Source organism: Engraulis encrasicolus, chromosome 17 (assembly GCF_034702125.1).
Source record: "Engraulis encrasicolus isolate BLACKSEA-1 chromosome 17, IST_EnEncr_1.0, whole genome shotgun sequence".
Classification (NCBI taxonomy): Eukaryota; Metazoa; Chordata; class Actinopteri; order Clupeiformes; family Engraulidae; genus Engraulis; species Engraulis encrasicolus.
In genome coordinates this window covers 15,644,524-15,664,992 of record NC_085873.1, presented here as the reverse complement: position 1 = coordinate 15,664,992, position 20,469 = coordinate 15,644,524, and the positions used below count along the sequence as shown (strand labels likewise).

Here is a 20,469-nt window from a genome sequence, read left to right as displayed (position 1 = left end):
TTTCAAACTCACATGTCAATGCATCGAAGGCTATTCTAACAGAAGGCACATACCTAGACACACACACACACACACACACACACACACACACACACACACACACACACACACACACACACACACACACACACACACACACACGCACACGCACACACACAATTCCCAAGCCTACGCCAGTTGGAGTGTATACGTCTTATGCTCAGATGTTGAGAAACTGGCTCGACTGGTTGAGTCTGAGCTCAGTCTGCGCCCAGCTGGGAGCGTGCTCATCGACCACTCTGACGGAAAAATCACAAAACTGGGGCTCACCTCCCCAGACAGGTAAGACACTCTATCATCTTCCGCTGACTGGTGCAATGGAAGCCACACATGTTTCTGTGGGACCTTCTCTTTTATTTATTTCCTCTTAGGTATTGTCAGACGGGGTAGTGCATGTTCTGATTTGCTGTTCCACTAGGTGCCATGGTTATAACAAAAACTTCACCGGTCACGTACACAATGAACACATTGACATTATATTACTATAAGTGTAAATAGGGTAGGTGCACAGCATCAACTATGGTGTTGTGGTGAGCTTATTCATGACACATGAGGATAAACAAACCAATGAATGTTTTTTTCAATCTTTCATTCTTTGAACAAAACTGGTATGACCTTAAAATCACTGAAGTGCAACATCGTGTGACTGGGCATGAATCTGCACTAAAGGGATTGTGAATGTTATTCATGAGACCCCATTTGAAGCCTTTTCCCCCAGTATTTACTAGTGTTTATAACTGGTAATTGTGCCGGTGCTGTGCAAGTCAGATTCACACTGTGTTTATCTTTTCATCTGAACTCACTCTACGTAGGAATGAAGGATGGAATTTGCATGCAAATATGTCTATGTGCCGCCACTGATTGAGAAGCCAAGACGTTCAGGTATGCCTTTGCATTTAATATTGTATTACATAACTATGTGCAGATACTATATGTATGTGTCAACAGCAGGTATGAACGGCATTTCATAATGGGAATTATGTCTTGTCTTCAGTAACTTAACAATTACTGTGTGTCAGTGAGACAGAGTCTGTGTAGCCTAAATGGTCACATTCTTGTGTTTTATATACAATAGGGCCATGGTTAAAGTTTAACAAGGTACACAGGGTAAATGCATTTGTTTCCCATTGAGGGGAATATAGTAACTAACAAAGCATTATGTAATCAAATTTTTTTTGCAATCAGTCCCTTCTGCCCGTGACCCCCCTGCAGTAACTCCGCGTCCCCCTGGATCCCACCCAGTTTAGGAACCACTGCAGTAGGGCATGCAATTGTCCCTGAAATCTTCCTCATTTATGAACCTGTTTAATGTTTGTGACTACATGGTTTTACGATAAGTGCAGTAAGTATCCTCTCTGCACAGTAAATACAGTAATTGGGCCTACATGTCTCTTTTTCTAGCCCTGATGCCACCTGTGAAAAAGGTACGTCCACGCACCCCACCACCTCCCCCACCTGTACCCCTCAGGGACGTCAGGACCACCTCTGCCTCCACCCCCTCTCCCTCACCTTCGCCATCCCCTTCGGCTAATACTCTGCAGGTGGTGGGGCCATTTCAGGATTGGCCAGACCCACATGCGCGCTCAGGTGAGAGAAGGAGGAAATGCAGTGACCACAGGGTGCACTTGTACTCTGTGGTTCTTCTTTAGCCTGGCAAGTTTATTTTATTTTTATTTGTAACCTTTTTTTATCCAGGAAGTGGTCCCATTGAGTTACAATAACTCCTCTGCCTGGGAGTCCTGGCAAAGAGGCGGCTTAAAAATTGACATTGCGATATTAAAAAAAAACACAAGAGATGAGACAAACCACAGCCATGTCACATCTAAACAGAAATAAACACATTAAAACTGAGTGTACACAGACAGCTAAAAAGCAGACCGCAAACAAGGAATGAATTTAAAAACAATTGCAGAACTCAGACTATAACATGAAATGAATAGGCCAAAGCCTTCATACATCAATCAATTCTTCTGCTAAATAAGTTGTCAGACTGCATAGTGCTATCACTCCATGTTGGTAACATCTTCAAGATACTGTATGTGGGCTGTATGCAGGGCTGGTTTAATGCACAGGCTAGATATGGTTACAGCCTAGGGCCCCCCACCTGTCTTAAACAAGTCTTGCTCAGGGATGCAAAATTAATTTCAGTGTAAACTGACAAAGTATCGTATCGTATCGTATCGTATCGTATCGTTGTCATTGTGCAAAGCCTGCCAAAGCGACTCCCTACACAGAAAAAGTCACCATATCAACAGAGTTGTGATTGGAGAACTGATTGCTGGTCCTGCCACAATTGTCTCAATGCGACAGTAACCTGCACGCCAATAGACATTTCCACTACTTATCTTTTTCTAAGCTATTTTAGAAAATAGTTCTGATAAATGCATATTTAACGTATATATTTTACAATGTGTTTATGCAATTATGTTGAAAAGCACTAAACGTTGATGCTTCTCTTTGTGTTATTAATTATGTTGACACATCTAGGCATCTCCTAGATACAGGGAGAAGGTATGAGGAAGGAGACACCTCTCCAAACTGACAGTTGCCCAAATCTAAAAATAGCAGCATATTCTCCTATTTCCAAACTAACAATTGACAACTGGTTGGGTATGTCATGCTGCTCGATGGAATTGCCACTCCTGTGTGATAAAGGACCCGTTTATGAGAGTGGGAATCCCCATCTAGTTCCTTTGGTATACACGCAAAGTTCCTGGCACCCCTGCAACCACTTCCTGCATTCGTCCATTGTCACTGAAACCACTAATGGCATTACAAACCTTTTTCATAATGTTTAAAGGTGCATTGTGTGATATGTTTATCTGTTTCTTTCCAGAATACATGCTTCCCATCCACAAATGTTACCTTTTCATGAATATTTACCATCATCATTATGTTGTTGTACATGTGTTGTTCCATTTACTTTGATGTTGTTGAATAAATAAAAATTGATCACAAAAAAAATATATATTTACCATCATCAAATCCCAAGTATTCCTTGTGAGTGGGAAAATTACACTTTTCGTACATGAAAACGGTGGATCTTCTCCATGTCCACCATTTTGAATTTCCAGAAATAGACATTTTTATCTGCAAAACTTATTGTACTTTGGTTGTGCTTGTAAATATTAGTTCATTATTTAGTAAATATTCAGCAAAAGATCAGCATAGTTGCAATGCCTACTCTGATCGCCATCCTACACAGTGCACCTTCAACACCACCCTCGTCTTACTGTAAATATATTTGCAAATTGCCACCATCATGAATGTAGAAAGCCAAACACTAGCACAAATCGGATGTACAACAGCACCATCATTTGAACCGGAACGGCTCCTGGGGGACCGCCGCTGATGGTAATGACCAATAGCTGTACAGTTGTCAAGCACCCGCGGACTTCTGAAATAGCAAAGTAACCATCGTTTGCCTACTGCAAATACTGTATGACCATGTATAGAAAGTCATCTGGATATCCTGCACCTCCTGTTTGAAAGCTTGCTAGGGTATTTGGATGTGCTACATAGGCTTCCTTACTTTTTGCTTTCTACAAGAGAAGGCAGTAGGGACTTTGGGTACCCATACCTCTCTAGGTAACTCATTGAATATTATTTTATAAGATAAACTCAAATTACATATCAGTCCTAAATGAAACATATGGACTGTAGTATTGTGTGTTCCTACAGCATGCAGTCAGTGTACAAATACAGTTCATTTCATGCCTACAGCTCCTCCATCCCCCCGGCTGAAGAGGACCCCTGCCATGTCAGGACGAAGACTCAGCTCCCCCAGTAAGAGTGTGGAACAGCAGCAGCAGGACGATGAAGAATACTGCACCATCCTGCCAGCTCCTCAGACCACCCTTACACCAGGCCTCAGCCCCAACAATAACAGAGCCCCTCCACTCTCAGGTATTTGTGTGTGCGTGTTGAGGGGAAGTCCATGTGGCATGTGTTTATCTGCATGTACTGGAGTGCCTCTTTTCCACTGCCGTTTTTCTGGTAGGCTATACAGCTCGACACATCTCGACTCGGCCGCCACTTTTTGCTTTTCGAATAGGCACGACACAGCTCAATCGTAAAGCAAAAAGTGCCGTCCGAGTCACGCTGTGTCGAGCTGTAGGCCTACCAGAAAACTGGCAGTGGAAAAGAGGCATATGTCTGTGGAGAACAGAAATTGTATTGGTCCACCATGATTGGGAGAGTTTATAATGTGTTTCTACATTCGTGGTTCCTCAGCTCCTCCTCTTCCACCTCGGCCAGCCTTCCTCTCCCTGCCCTTCCCAGAGTACACCATAGTATTCCCCTCGGAGCCTCCCTCCCCCTCTCCCTCTCTAGTCTCACCATCGTCATCATCATCACCATCCTCCCTTCTCTCCTCAAACACTGACCACGCGCTCACAACAAGGCCTGATTCTTCACCACCATCCGGTGTGTATTGTGCATTTCAGGTTTTTTGTGTTTTTCATATAGCTAATGTCAGTGAAGGAAAGTACAATATCATCTGTCACATCATCTGGAACATTTTGTAATTAAACCAATGATCTGATTCATAGGTGCCAGAAAGGGGGATGCAGTGGTGCATTTGCATCCCCACTTTTGTGCTCTCTAAATAAGGCTTTCTCAACTTTTACTGCAGACAAATGAGTGGAGTGCAGCAGCAGTATAATTGTTAATAAATAAAGAATGAAGAAAAAAAATGCACCACCACTTTAAAACTTGATCTGATTCAAATCAGATTCAAATTCAAAATCATTAACTCTTATGAATACAGTTCTACCGTCACAATTTTACTGCAAAGTGGTACAAACTGTGAAAATGACAATTGGTAATAGCGTTATTTACAGAGATAAACATGAACAGCATCAATAAAACTCCAGTTGTGAAACTCCAGTTGACATTGGCAACAACAATGCAAGTGTCAACAATGACTTCTTCAAGAGATGTGTTTGTTGTTGACATAGATTTCCTTGTGGCACTCATGCTAATGGTGGTTATACAATAACGTTTACGGCCTAGGGTGTGTGTGTGTGTGTGTGTGTGTGTGTGTGTGTGTGTGTGTGTGTGTGTGTGTGTGTGTGTGTGTGTGTGTGTGTGTGTGTGTGTAGGCCTGCAGACAGGCAGGGACAAATGGGTATGTTGTCTCGGGCCCAGGGAGATAGGGGGCCCCCATTGCATTGTATGTATTGGGTAGGGAGTCCTGTCAAATGACTTTGTCCTGGGCCCAGCAAATGCTGTCAGCGACGTATGTGTGTGTGTGTGTGTGTGTGTGTGTGTGTGTGTGCGTGCGTGCGTGCTTGTGCGTGTGTGCGTCTGTGTGTCTGTGTGTCCGTGTGTGCGTCTGTGTGTGTAGTGACTCATTAGTGTTATTCCATGCCACAGGCCCTGTGGAGAAACAGCCCTTGCTCGGGAATCCCAATGTCATACTCATTGACCTTGATACAATTGTATCACGTCCCAGTGGTAAGAATACAACCGCAGATTCCGTGTAACATGCATTCCTTTGGTTTATATGATGTAGTATAATTGAACTTGGTTAATATGAATGTATGAATAATCTGAAACTGGAAGTTGTGGTAGATTTAAATTATATTAATGACAAAACCTGTGGTTAATAATTTACTATAGCATGTTTTTTTAGGCAGGTTGATGGAAGGAGAGCCCACAGCATGTGATGCATGTGGTTCAGTTCTGGACACCTGCTATGACAATGTGGTAATGAGCACACTGACATCATAAATGTTACTTCACATCAATGTTACTTGAGCGGATGTATAAAATAAATTCAAATTACATATCAGTCTTAAATTAAACATAACGACTGCAGTATTTTGTGTTCCTACAGCATGCACTGTACAAATACAGTCAATTTGAATTCAAATTAAATTGTACATATTGCACATGGACAGTAACATCTAGTCTAGGGTGGCCTACAAAATACATACACAAAAGTGGTCACTCGTGACACAGCATTTTTGGGCAGATAAAAAAGCAGTTGGTGTGGACTGAAGTTGTTCTCTGGTGGACACACGTTTTTTTTAAAAATAAACTTCAAGCCGCAGCATGCCGCTTCGCTATTCTGCCCTACAAAGGCAAAGTGCAGTAACTGCGCCAACACAGAAACTGAGAGATATGCCTTCAAAGCCTTGACATTAGGTTGCATAGTGTAATTACTGCAAATTTGACAAAGTAGTATCTCTAAAACAGGACACATGTGGACCATAAGTCCTTTATTACAAGATAAAGGAGCAGTGGTGTAGTCTACTTTTTTGTGGTGGGTATATTGTATATTTGAGCATTTTTTGAAGTGGGTATACTGTTTATATTTGTGCTATTCTAAATAATGGATCAATCAATTTTAAGTGGGTATACTGAAATCCATGACATTTTGAAGTGGGTATACTTTTCCAAAAATCTATATCCACCATTTTTGACTTTTTGCATTTTAATATTGTAATTTACTGTTAAGAAGTCCTATCATCTATGTGTGAATTCTTGCCATTCAAATGTTTGGAGAACATACTTTTTAAACCTCTATAAAATGCATTTTACAATGCAGTTCAATGTGAATGTCCAATGCAAAAATGTCAATTTCCCAACATTCTATAAAATGGATATATCTCATTTTGGAAAAGAGCTCTTCATATACTACACCACTGTAAAGGAGGTGTTATGAAGACCACTTTGAGTCTAAACTCAATTTTTCTGACAAAATATGTAGTTACTGCACTTTGCTTTTGTACGGCAGTCTTGCGCAGTAAACAATCATTTCACCGCATCCCTGATAACCTCTGACCACCTCTCCGATCTGCGTGCAAGGTGGCTTCCTGCTACTTCTGCCAGTCGTGGGTAAAGTCCTCTGGTGCCGACCCCACGCACCCCCAGCCCTGCTCCTCCTCGGCCCCCTACCAGGATACCCACTTCCTGCTGACCCCAGACCAGCCGGCCGAGGCCCTCCACACACTCATCGTCTTCTGCATCGACATCTCCGGCTCGATGAGCATCAGCTCCCGGGTACGACTGTAGGAGACTAACCACAGTGCACAGACCATGGGGCAATTATGTTCACAGCATGTCCTCCCCTGAGGTCATTGGCATGTGTGCAACTGTCCCTCTTTCTCTCTCCTTTCAGTCCCCCCCCCTCTCTCTCTCTCTCCCTGCCTGTGTGTGTGTGTGTGTGTGTGTGTGTGTGTGTGTGTGTGTGTGTGTGTGTGTGTGTGTGTGTGTGTGTGTGTGTGTGTGTGTGTGTGAGAGAGAGAGATGTATATATATATATAGAGAGAGAGAGAGAGAGAGAGAGAGAGAGAGAGAGAGAGAGAGAGAGAGAGAGAGAGAGAGAAGAGAGAGAGAGGAGACAGAGAGAGAGAGAGAGAGAGAGAGAGAGAGAGAGAGAGAGAGAGAGAGAGTGAGTGAGTGAGTGAGTGAGTGAGTGAGTGAGTGAGTGAGTGAGTGAGTGAGTGAGTGAGTGAGTGAGAGAGTGAGTGAGTGAGTATAAAAGTGTCTGTGCTTGCTAATGAGGTACGTACACGCGTTTGTGTGAGAGAGAGGCAGAGAAAGAAAGACATTGTGTATAATCTGTGATTGTATTGTGGCTTTTGATTTCTGTTGTAGGTAGAAGAAACTGACAGGCCAGTATGGAAAACACGCCTGGAGGTGAGAAAAGTATTCACATCTGTGTTATTATGTTTTGTTTTGAAACAGAACTCTTTTGTGTTTGGATGGGGTGAGGAATGATAAGGTTTGTATTGCCTCAGGAGACCGTTAAATTCAACATCAGTCTTCTAGCAGTCAGACTAAAATCACCTTCATCCACAATCACCTACGCAAATCATAGTAACACTTTATTCTATGGTTTCATTTTCGCTGTATTTATACTACATGTTAGCCTGGGAACTCCCATACTGCCTTTAGTTCTACACAATCGTTTCGATCTGAAAGACTTGTGATTAGGTCTGGTGTTTACCAGGCAAACTACATGTAGCAATACAGTACATTCTACATACAGTATCCAACACTAAACTTAACCCGAACCTTAACCTGGTACACTGTAAGTACTGTTCCATACATCATTGAACTGAACCTATCAGGGACATACTGTATCTACAGTGAACATACTCAGTACATAATGTAATGTTAATTCAACTCTTATGAAGTGGATTTAACGTCTTCTAGAGCATTGATTCTCAAAGTGTGGTCCGGGGACCACTAGTGGTCCGCGACCGAGCTCAGGTGGTCCGCAAGGGGATTTCTACTTTTCCAAGACAAGCAAGTAGTAGACTATATTTGTAATATTATTACAAAGCTAAACATAGTTGAAATCTCATTTTCACCACAATAAGCCAGGCTTGTAAATGTGAATAAGTAGTAAGTGATCTGCATAAAAATTAGCACCCGTCAACTGTCAATTCAGTAGGAAGGTGGTCCGTGAACATTTTTGTGGGGACAAAGTGGTCCTCGATCTGAAAAAGTTTGAGAAACACTGTTCTAGAGCATGGGGGAGAATACTATGGCTGGTGGGCCGTTTATGGCCTGTGAGGCTGTCTTATCTGGCCCCTGATATCATTTTAATGTTAAGCGGTTTCACATGAAACAAATATGATTCATGGTTTTGTAGAGCAATCTTAGAAATTTTATTTGCAATACAATTAATTAAAATTATATTTTCCAGGGACCTAATGAAGATGGGGTCTGTTGTATATGTGGCTGCCTTCAATGCAGGCCCAAAGTGCAGGGAGAAATCCTGGTTTGTGTTCATAGTGCAGCCCTTAGAAATCTGAGGTGACCCTTCGAATGCATTTCCCCCCCTGTACTACAGTGTATTTGGTCCCAGACTACTCTCCAAGAAATGAATTAAGACTGCATTTGTTACTGTGTGCAGTATAACATCTCTGTTCTAGATGTCCATGTACAAACCCATGCCATGTAGCATAATATATTAAACAACACGTGCGATGCCTGTAGTCCACAGAGGTGTCAAAAGTAAAAGTAAATTTATAGTGTAAGTACAACACTATTACATGATATAACATAGCTGTTACACCAATTACTCCATTGTACCTAATGAGATAGATAACTGTTGCCTGGTTATCCCAGACCTAATCATAAGTGAGAACGGAGCGATTGTGCTAAGCGGCATGGGATTTCCTGGGCAAGATACACTGACTTGTTACTGAAAAACCCTAAAAACATAACAATGAACCCCAACAAACTTGATCCAACAAGTTCAGAGACAGCTTATCATAAGACAAGTACACAGGTCTATTGGGTTACTCAGAAATTATACCGGTGTTGAAAGTTTTTTCTACTTTTACTTTTGACCCTTCTGCTATTCCATCTTCAACAGTTTGTGCAGGAAGCCGTGCTGCAGTGTGTCCAGAGTCTCAGTCAGACCGAGCCCAGCGCTCGAGTGGCCCTCGTCACATTCAACAACGAGGTGATTTTTCCATACTCCTCTATTGCTGCTCAGTACATAGGCAAGGCAAGGCAAGTTTCATTTGGGACATTGTTACAGGAGTAAAACCGCCAGCTGGTTTCAACCCTCACTGGGTCTTCAGCAGGGTGTATTACTCCTGTAACAATGCCCCAGACTAAATAAAGGGCTTTTGACAATAAGGACAATCCTTGTCGACCTGTGGAGTTGCCTGAAGTTGGCCCTAGTGCCACCATGCTTCGAATGAAAGGACTTAAATCTTCTTACTTCAAGAGCACCTACAGTTTGGAGTTTACAAGGTTGGAGAACAAGAGCACCTGAGAACAGCTTTGTCTTCAGTCTGGATTTAATAGTGTGTGCATTTTTTACATCATCTGGAAGTAGGTTCAAAAGCTTTGCAGCGTAGCAGCTAAAGGCTGCCAGTCCACACTTTGTTTTGACCTTTGACATTACCAGCAAGTTCTTCTCCATTGATCTTAGTGACTTAGTTGGTGCATACCTGTACAGCTGAAAACAGGGGTGTGGTTCAGGGGAGTAACGTGTGAGTCACCAGGGCCCCATGTATAGGGGGCCCACACACAGTCTGATTTGCGAAGATATACAGAATGGGGGGGGGGCATTGCAGCTGATTGTACATTGGGCCCAACGTTGCCAGCTACACCCCTGGCTGAAACATATCACATATCATCATCAACATAGGCATTATGAGTACATTCAAAAGTGTTACATCTAAGGCTACATCTAAATACCCCTGTGACACATTATGAAATCTGTCATGGATTTGTTAGCCTTTCAGTACATGGTCATATGCCATAGCACCGTAGCCACTGTTCTGTTAGTAGGCCTACACTCCAAAGTGTTAAATGCTGCAAAGTGCTCTTGAAGCCACATTTCTGAAATCGGCCACGGATTGTCGGAGTGAGCTACTTTACCACAGGCTGTGCAATTATTTAACATTATCATTAATTATGAATAGACCTCAGCACATATGCCATTATCCACGGCATAGTGTCCCTGTGAAAGTCAACTTGCTGTATCTAATGTGATATATAGAAGAACAGAAGTGGCTTATTGTAGCACTTGCATGACTCATTGCTCCTCACCGTGATTTACAGTATTTTTGTCACAATTCCACATGATAACAAACTAAAGGCCTACCTGTGTCTTTGTTGCTAGGTTACGCTGCATGGACATGGAGAGGTGGCATCCTGGCGAATATGCGGGGAGGAGTTAAAGGATGCTGAATTCCTGAAAAACGCAGGCTTGAATTTCGAAGTCCCACCCCCAGTCAGTGAAACAAAAGACTACCTTCAACAAGCAATATACAGGTAATAGATCATTAATGGATAACACTCTTGGGTTTTGATTTAATATACACTGGGTTCATTTTGGTTTTTAAACGTACCCCATCACTTGCTCACTTGGTACAGGCCAGAGGGCATGTGAAGAATGATTAATGGCTTCTTTCCAGCAGCTTAATCAGATCTCACAGAGACAGAGAATTATTCAAAATGGCATCATATAAAGAGGCTATACAGTGCATTTTCAGAATAACTAGTGAGCAGCCCTTATTCAATATGGAAAGTAGATCTTTTGCATTAGCTCATTGGATTAACATCGTAGCAAAATACCCTGGTAGGCTATTTTAATTTGGTTGTAGCAGCTGATCAGGGGAATATTTTGGAAATAAACCCAGAAACAGTGGTCTGGCCTGAGCCTCTGACAATTCTGAGTTTAAAACATCAACACATTTACTTACCACTACACAAAATGTAAATACATGCATCATTTTCATCATGATCTTACTCCTCAGCAAAAATGTTTGGGTTTGAGTTTCAGGAGCAGTAACCCAAAAGCCATGGATGCAGTATATACAAGAACTTTGCATCAGTCATATAGAATATATACATGATACGACTTAAACATGAAATTGATTAAGTTCACAATATTATACATCATGCAGACTTCAGTAGTCTATGATTTTAACAATGTGTAGCATAGCAATGAAAGCACATGTGTGTGTTCTATTGAATTATGGATCTATTGCTCTGATCCTCCAGATAGTAGCCTGACCACATACTCATTAGTCTGTATCGCTATGGTTATCATCCAACTGCAGCCTTGAAGAGGGCGGAGCCACGGCATTAGGTCCTGCAGCTGTCGTTGCCATAGGAATGGCCTCTCAACTGCCAGGATCAAAGGTGCTGTCCGTTGCTGATCAATCCAAATGAATATATCTTTTTTTGTGAATCACTTGTTTGTAATTTGAAATTGGTAAGGGCAAAATCAGATAATATTAGGCTAAGCTAGTTCTAAATTGCATCTAAGTAGCTTTTCTAGCTTGCGTTAATGTGGCAGTGTGTGAGTGTCCTCCTGCACTAGTTTGCCACTCAGGGCTCGAACCCGCGACTTGCCCATGAACGCTCCAATTCGGTAGGGGAGACCGGGGTAAGATGAGCCACGAGGTAAGATGAGCCACCCCCTTTTTCTCGAAAATGGTGAATAAATTTTAACATGTCACCACATTCTAAGGTGGTGGAAATCCTTTTCTAAAGCCTGTGAAAAAGGGAAGCATGTTCCAAATTTGGCAAGAGAGATATTTGTGAAAATGTGTTTTTTTTGCTCTTTAAGTGAATTCCATGTATATTGAAAACATGGATGATTTAGAGAAAACAAAAATAGAACAATTTCTGGTCTCATCATATCTGAAATGTGACTTAATAAGCTACTATATGAGTGATATTTAAAGTCTTTTGGCACTTTTATGATAATTTTATAAGCATTTATTTACATATTTTTGGCATTGGGGTAAGATGAGCCTTTCGATATGGGGGAAGATGAGCCGCTTATCCTAATGGGATGTATAATGGTTGAACACCATGTTATGATTTTTGAGCATAACCAGATAATTTCTTTCATATCATACCCAGGTGAGTTGAGATGAATGACTTTATGCATGTTTCAGCCAACTCAAACAATAATATTTACTTTTTTTCTACATTGCACTCTACATTGTTTGCCACTGTATTCAAACAAAGCTGTAAAGGTCCACAATATGTATTTTTTGGCATAGTTCTGTTGCTTTAGTTGTTTTATTTCACAGATTCATTAGTTACATTTGTTATAATAAATGAAACTTGTTTATCTGTGATTTTTGCCTGGGCTCAATTTACCCCAAGCAATGGCTCATCTTGAAAAAATATTTTGAAAAGGCAATATAATTTTAACCATGACAGTAACATAGTAACAGGACACTTTGAAATTTGGTATGATGTGAACATTTTAACCAACTACGCCTTCGTCGCTTGGCTGTGAGGAAAAATGTAAAAAGTGTCTCATCTTACCCCAGTCTCCCCTATTGGAAGACACAGCACGATACCACTGAGATAAAGGTCCAGACCGATTGCTCAGTGCTATCGTACCTGTATGAGGCTTAGTAAGGGAAGGTTTAGTAACATTCTACCGTCGAACTCTTAGTTGGCATCTGTTACATATTTGCTACGTTTACATGAGACATTTAATTCAGAATTAACTCACGTTACAGTTTTTCTCAATTGGTTTGGCTAATTTCTCAAAACTGAGATGACATTCTCAAAACAACACGGACAAATCCCCAAACCAACTTGCAATTTCCCACAACAGAATGGCATTTTTCATTGCTTTCATCAAATTTCAAATGCTTTATGCATGTCTCAAAAGTTTAGTACATCTCGGCAGATGGCTATATACAAGTACCCTATAGTTGACACATTGAGCATACATTTAGCACATTTTCCAAATAAATTGACCTGTCTTATCTAAACGAATTAGACAATTCTCAGTCTAATGGTTGCCCTCTCCAAAACATGTCAGCATGATTTCATTGTGTGAGTCATGATATGCAAAGTAGTCTACACAATTGTCAAAACAGTCAAGGACATAATATTTTAAGAATTTCAGGCCAGATGGTATTGTAACTTTATTATTTTGTAGAAAATAATTTTACCACCATGTATACTACAGTTTCCTCTGTTATTTGGCTAATTTCTTGACATTTTTTCAAACGGCATTCTGTGGAAGGAATTTAGTTTCGACACACGGGTAAACTGTTTTTGGAGTGATATGAGCAAGTGATGAGGATCCATGGCGTTATGCTGAACCATACAGTTTATTTTCACAGAATGACTAAATGAATGAAAATGAGCCAAACCAATTGAGAAGGATATATGCAATTTTTATGGTACTGACTATTTGTGTGGGAGAAGGTTTAGTGCTGATGCAAGAATTAGCTGTTTTGGGAGGTATATGACATTTTGCTAGTTATCTGAACTGTTGTGCAGAAGTGTAAGAATGTTTAGCCAAATGACCCAAAATGTATAGAAATGTCATCTCGGTTTCAAGAAATTAGCCAAACCAATCGAGAAAAACTGTAATGCAAGTCCAAATTTGGGGCTGCGCCACAGCGCCCCCGATGTTGACTGGTTCTAAGCGGGACATTTCAATCAGTGTAAGGACACAAGTTTAAAATAAATCAAAAAAATGTATTAGGTATTGAGGATTTAACAAAATGTTCGGTGTCAAGGTTCAAAAGTTCAACTAAGGCTTCTTTTCAATAATCAAACAATGGCCGTCGTCTCTTTCACAGTCAATTACTGGCAAGTGTTCCTCAACAAAAGCATCCTCTTTAAAATAAACTGACATGTTCAACCTTATTCTTAGTCCAGTTAGCAGTAGTAATAAGGCGGTCCAAAGGTAAGTATTTACAGGAACAGATATTCACAGGGAATCCTCTTCTCTAAATAATCCTTGTGTTGAGTGGTGAAACTTGACCACCAGATGGGGCCAAAGCTGCTTGTGACTGGAGCCATTTATGTGGAACATAGCGCCCCTCCAGGACGCAGCCTCTTGTGGTGTCACAACATGCATTAACCCAGTGGCTCCAAAGCTTTTTGGATCTAACAATATTTTCGCAACCCACCAAAAGTTAGCTACCATAGTACTACTATGACATAACACAGGGCCTTCAGCAATGCACAACAACGTCATTGCCGTTCTGGTAACAGGAGGCAAGGGTATTGTTGCGCTCTAGATGTTTAGTGTTTAGTTTATGTTTAGTTTAGTTTAGTTTAGTGTGCGAACCTGCTACCACATCATTCTGGTCACAGCAAATTTATAACGCCGTGTCTTAAAGGGACAGTTTGGTCAATTTCAACATGCAGTTGTAATGCTCACACTACCCTGGACTTGTCAGTGCCTGAGATTTTTTTCTTCTTCTTCTTCAGCCATTTCCGAGATCCTGGTCATTGTAATGGGGGCAGCTCTTTGTTTACATTTCAAAAAAACATTTTTATTTATTCCCAAAAACATCCAAAAGGTTATAAAACATCAGCAGACAACTAGCAAACAGCAGTACCTTTTGGGAAAATATTTGGAGTTGGCCTATGTTTCATTTTTTTAAAATGTAAACAAACGCTGCCCCCATTAGAATTGCTCATATCTCGGAAAGGGCTGAGCCGAAAAATGTGGCATCACCAGGTACTGACAAGTCAAGGGAAGCGTGAGCAATACAACTGCATGTTGAAATTGACCAAACTGTCCCTTTAATGGGTTAACCTGTTTCCTGTGCGATGAGCAGGTGCTGATCTGTACGGACGGGAGGGCCAACACTGACCTAGGGGATCTGGAGGCGGAGGACAAGGACTCCTGCATCAGCGTCTCCTCCACCATCTTCTACAGGGACCTGGGAGAGTACGCGGCCAACAGAGGGTTGGTACAATTCAAAATCTCTCTCTTTCTCTTTCTTGCTGTCTCTCTCTCTCTCCCTCTCTCTCTCTCTCTCTCTCTCTCTCTCTCTCTCTCTCTCCCTGTCTCTCTCTCTCTCTCTCTCTCTCTCTCTCCCACACAGATATATACCGTATATGTGCGCGCGCACGCACACACACACACACACACACACACACACACACACACACCTGTACATGCTTATCTGATCACTTGTCAACTTACAGCATGTCTCCTCTCTGTTCTGTGCAGTGAGTATTACAGTGCCATCATGCTATACTGTATGTCTTCCTTCTCCTCCTCCTCTTCCTCTTTCCCTTCCCCCCTCCTCCTTCTCTTCCTCCTCCCCTTCCTCTCCTCCCTCCTTTTCTTCTTCCTCCCTTCCTCCCTTCCTCCTCCTCTTCCTTCTCCTCCTCCTCCTCCTCGTCCTCCTCCTCCTTCTCTTCCTCCTCCCCCTCCTCCGTGCCGCCCTTCTCCTCCTCTCCTCCTCCCCCTCCCCCTCCTCTTCCTCTTCCTCTTTCTCCTCCTCGTGTTCCCAGGGTGACTGTCTCGGTGATGTCTCTGGAAGGTACAGATTGCCGGCTGGATGAGCTGGGGAGATTGGCAGACTTCACAGGAGGAGAGGTGTGTGGGTGGGCGCTGGGTGGGGTGGGTATGGGTGTACAATCTCTATGTCTGATTTTGTCATTTAGTCCTGTTGATTAGCTATTAGTAGCACCATTACATTGTACCCAGGACCGTATTAGGCTAATGTGGTGCCCCTGGCACTATACCTCACTGGTGTCCCCCTTATAATCAATATTTGTTACGTTTGTGTCTTGTGGTGCCCCCTCACTGATCAGAAATGGTTGGTGCCCCTGGCCCTTATGGATAATCCAGCCCTGATTATACTGTACCATTAATGCCATTCTGTTGTGTGTGTTGTCCTTGTTCTTTTTTTGTTCTGTAAGGTGTTTATTTCCAGCCCTGACAAACTGTATAGTGCCTTCCAGGGAATGATTGAAAGCAGAACCAAGGCCACACACTGCTCTGTCACGCTGCTGCTCCCCACCACAATGTAAGATCTGGACAGCCTGCCACTCTGATCCCACCACACCTCAATCCTTGTGTGTTTGTGTGCCTGTGTTTGTGTTTGTTTGTTTGTTTGTGTGTGTGTGTGTGTGTGTGTGTGTGTGTGTGTGTGTGTGTGTGTGTGTGTGTGTGTGTGTGTGTGTGTGTGTGTGTGTGTGTGTGTGTGTGTGTGTGTGTGTGTGTGTGTGTGCGCTTGTGTGTGTGTGTGTGTGTGTGTGTGTGTGTGCTTGTGTGCGTGTGTGAGTGTGTGTGGGGGGTTGGTTTGTGATGGATGATTGCACTATGGACAGATAAATTGATCAGTCAGTCAATTAAATGTGGATTGGTTGATAGATTGGTACATTGTTCAATCATGTCACTGTATAACTGAACATGAGTGTGTGTAGCCTACTTGCCTGTGTTGTCGTCCCATAGGTGCCTGAAGGGAGAGAGAGAGACGGGGAACCGTGCAGTGCGAATGGTGGGGAATATCATGCCTCACACGGAGCTCACTCTCCAGTACGGAGTGAGAGAACAGAGAGAGAACAGCCAGAGTAAGCTAAGATAGAGGGTCACTTTGCATTATAGCATGATGACACTGTACTACTCACTGCACAGAGCAGAGAGGAGACATGCTGTACGTTGACAAGCGATCAGATAAGCATGTACAGGTGTCACGTCACGTCAAGTCAAGTCAGCTTTTATTGTCACTGTCTTCATAGGCACAAGTCATACAAGGAAAATGAAATTACGTTTTCTCTCTATACCATGCCAGGACATAGACATATACAAGACTGACATTTTACAGACTGTCATAAAGTGCAAGACAGGACAGGTAACAGTGATAGACTGGTCAATAATAAATACAGTACAAGTGAACATTTAACATTTAACATTCAACATTTAACATTGAACATGTAAACAGAAGATAGGATAAAGATAAAAAATAATGTAGACATTACAATAATAGAATAATAACAGTGACAGTAGCAAGTAGACAGTAGACATTGTGTGCAGCATGTTGTATTGTCTTATGTTCCAGGACTGATGTAGTGCAGGTAAGGTGCAGTCCCATGGTACAGTATCATTTGTGTGTGTGTGTGTGTGTGTGTGTGTGTGTGTGTGTGTGTGTGTGTGTGTGTGTGTGTGTGTGTGTGTGTGTGTGTGTGTGTGTGTGTGTGTGTGTGTGTGTGTGTGTGTGCGTGTGTGTGTGTGTGTGCGTGCGTGCGTGCGTGCGTGTGTGCATGCTTTTGTGCACATGCATGCGTGCGGCCGTCCGTGCATGGCATGTTTGTGCGTGTCAGTTCTCCTCTCTGCAGGGGGCGTATCTTTACAGCTACAGGTGAAGTACCGAACGAGGGATGGACTGAGCATGCTCAGAGTGATCACCGCCTACAGAGATGTCACCAGCAACAGGTACAGTAATGATGAAGATACATGCAATACGACACTGAACAGTGTGCAGATGTCTGTGATCCTATATGTTTATATTTGCCAATGTCCTGACTTTCCTTCAATGAGTTCTCCCAGTTACCTGACAATGAAGTCAATAGTGTTTCTTCATATTTAAATCACACATCACTACTAAAGAATGATCAGTGCCATGTGTAAGCTCACACTATCAATGAAAGCACCTCTCTCCCTCTCTCTTTCTCTTTCTCTCTCTCTCTCTGTCTCTCTCTCTCTCTCTCTCTCTCTCTCTCTCTCTCTCTCTATCTCTATCTCTATCTCTCTCTCTCTCTCTCTGGCTGTCTATGTAAGCAGAAAAAACAAAATCGACCAAGACATGGATTATAATGTACTGGACATATTTTTGAGACTTGTGAAATCCAGAATACAAATGGAGTTCTTATTTTACAGTTCTACAAAGGCTATTGATGTATTCGAAAGTGTTTGGTGCTATGGCAATGCCATTTGCTCTGTTGTAAACAATGAATTGGTGTTGTCACAATGGTTATCATGAATAACCTTGTTTTTTTATACTTTTTATTTTGGAATACTTTTAAACCTCCTGTAAGATAACTCATTGTTTTATAATAAAGTATTCCTAAAAATCAAAAAAAAATCTCTCTCTCTCTCTCTCTCTCTCTCTCTCTCTCTCTCTCTCTCTCTCTCTCTCTCTCTCTCTCTCTATCTATCTCTCTCTCTCCCTCTCTTTCTCTCTCTCTCAGTTGCCAGGTGCTGTCTTCTCTGAGTCTGTGTGTGTTGCAGTTGAACTCTATTCAGAGCAGTGCAGCTCTGGCAGTGAGGGGGCGACTGAGGGACGCCCAGAAAGAGAAGGAAACACAGGCACAGCTCATACAGCAAGCTGCGTGAGTATTATTATATAGTGTACGTATATGTGCAACAAGTGCGTATGCATTTGCGCGTGCGAGCGAGAGAAATTGACAGAGTAAAAGTGTGAAAAGTAAAGTTAACTAAAAGTAAGAGTGAGAGCAAATGGTTCCGTATGAAATATATGTTTCAGTGTTTATGCTTCCTTTTACTGTAAGATATTTAATTTAAGTTATGTAATGTCAGTTTAACGGGAGATTCAGTAAAATTTGTGTTAACTTGATTTTGCTCTTGTGCAGTGACTATCAACAAAGCTCTTTGTATGAACTGGTGTGTACAGAATGGACAAAGGCTTCAGATCCTCTGTTCAACATGTACAAATACACACGGGTATGATAGACTTCCAAGTTTTAACACAGATGCTGTAATCAGCATAATCTATCCACATAAATATACATCATATACATACTATTTAGTATTGCATTTAGTATACTAAGTGTATTTAGTATTTACACCAAATTTGTCAAAATGCTTGATCACTGTGAAATTACGTACCGGTACATCATTGAATTGCTGATATCAAACATTCTCATTCACAGGGAAATCCAGTGTTAACCAGTGTAAACTCAAAGGTAAAATGCAAAATGCAAAATAATACAAACACACATGTGAAACTAGGTTGCATTCTTAGTATGCTGTCATATTAATATACATCTCTTCCAATACACTCTCAACACCCCTGATCTTCTGCCTGCACTTGCTCTAGCACTTGCTCCAGCCATGGCTCAATGGTTAGAGCTCTGGTCTTTAGATCAGAGGGTTGCAGGTTCAAATCCCACCATTACCAGCACATTCATCCATGGCTGAAGTGCCCTTGAGCAAGGCACCTAACCCTACATTGCACCGGGGAATGTAACTAATACCCTGTTCCTAAAATAACTGTAAGTCATTTTGGATAAAAAAGTGTCAGCTAAGTGTTGTGTAATGTAATGTAATAATGCTCCTTCTTCTCTGCATCCCTGTCTGTCTTATCTCAGCCTCTGACCGATAAAGGGGCAGCTCTGCTCTTTGGGATGAAGCATGGGAACAGGATGTCCATCTCACGCAGGAGTGTGGCCAAACCCTCACTGATGACCTCTGACCCAGGAAGTCAAACCGCCTAGTTGTCCCCCATGGCGGCCTCTCCGTTATGTCCTCCGGCCGTGTGCCTCATGCTATGTCTGAAATGTGTTCATGTGTCAGTGCGTATGGTGTATTACTGTAATTACGCACTGAAACATAGTGTCCGAAGTGCACAAGTGCACCATCTAGGGTCAGTGCACCGGCGGTTAGTGCATAGTGCACACAGTGCACTGAGGTCTTTAGTGCATTGTGTCGTAAATATGTTTGAACACTATGCACTGTGCCCTCACTGGAAGTGACGGGTGAACATAGCATTGCCAAAATATCGGTTGGCTACTGTTTACATTGCACAGCATCTCGTGCTTGTATACATTTCCTTGTGCCCGAAGTGCACAAGTGCATCATCTGAGAGACAGCATCAGTGTCGGCCCTCCTCCCGTGGAGGAAACAATGAGCTCTTTTGTGATGGCGCAGGCTGCAAAAGCCTGTGCCTTGTGCACAGGGCCGCTGACAGCTTTTGCTGGGACCAGGACAAATTCATCTGAAAGGGCCCCCTACCCAATACATACAATGTAATGGTAATGGGATGCCCTATCTCCATGGGCCCGGGACAACATACCCCTTTGTCGTCCCCTTTGTCCACTCTGTATGCTTTTTAGTCTTGTCTTTATACTGTTGTAATTGTCTGTATGTCCAAGTGTTCATTGCATGACTCCCAAAATGCAAGACAAATTCCCTTCGGGGCAATAAAGGTTTTCATTCATTCATTCAATCAATCATACTATACCCATAAACTAAAG

General features: G+C 42.2%; 1 protein-coding gene across 2 annotated transcripts; it reads left to right on the top strand.

The window, feature by feature from the left end:
- The first annotated feature begins 229 nt into the window (after positions 1-229).
- On the top strand, positions 230-20,441 carry LOC134467274 (circularly permutated Ras protein 1-like). Of its 2 annotated transcripts, XM_063221175.1 has the most exons (21): positions 230-321; positions 852-921; positions 1,441-1,626; positions 3,763-3,945; positions 4,273-4,464; positions 5,416-5,496; positions 5,675-5,748; positions 6,853-7,047; positions 7,645-7,686; positions 9,377-9,466; positions 10,640-10,791; positions 11,583-11,664; positions 15,078-15,208; positions 15,763-15,847; positions 16,174-16,280; positions 16,709-16,827; positions 17,578-17,689; positions 18,445-18,585; positions 18,847-18,937; positions 19,147-19,179; positions 19,585-20,441. In XM_063221175.1, exons 2-21 carry the CDS (start codon positions 861-863, stop codon positions 19,708-19,710), a joined length of 2,283 nt encoding a protein of 760 aa, XP_063077245.1. In that variant the 5' UTR covers positions 230-321; positions 852-860; the 3' UTR covers positions 19,711-20,441. The 2 variants fall into 2 exon arrangements, with proteins under 2 accessions (XP_063077245.1, XP_063077246.1); XM_063221176.1 differs by lacking the exon at positions 230-321 and having other exon boundaries at positions 901-921; positions 1,441-1,463.
- The last annotated feature ends 28 nt before the right edge of the window (positions 20,442-20,469 follow it).

Coding starts and splice junctions, on each gene's coding strand:
- LOC134467274 (XM_063221175.1), top strand. CDS start 861: ATGGAATTTGCATGCAAATATGTCTATGTGCCGCCACTGATTGAGAAG. Junction 17,690..18,444: donor AGAGATGTCACCAGCAACAG/GTACAGTAATGA, acceptor TCTCTCTCTCAG/TTGCCAGGTGCTGTCTTCTC. Junction 18,586..18,846: donor CAGCTCATACAGCAAGCTGC/GTGAGTATTATT, acceptor GCTCTTGTGCAG/TGACTATCAACAAAGCTCTT.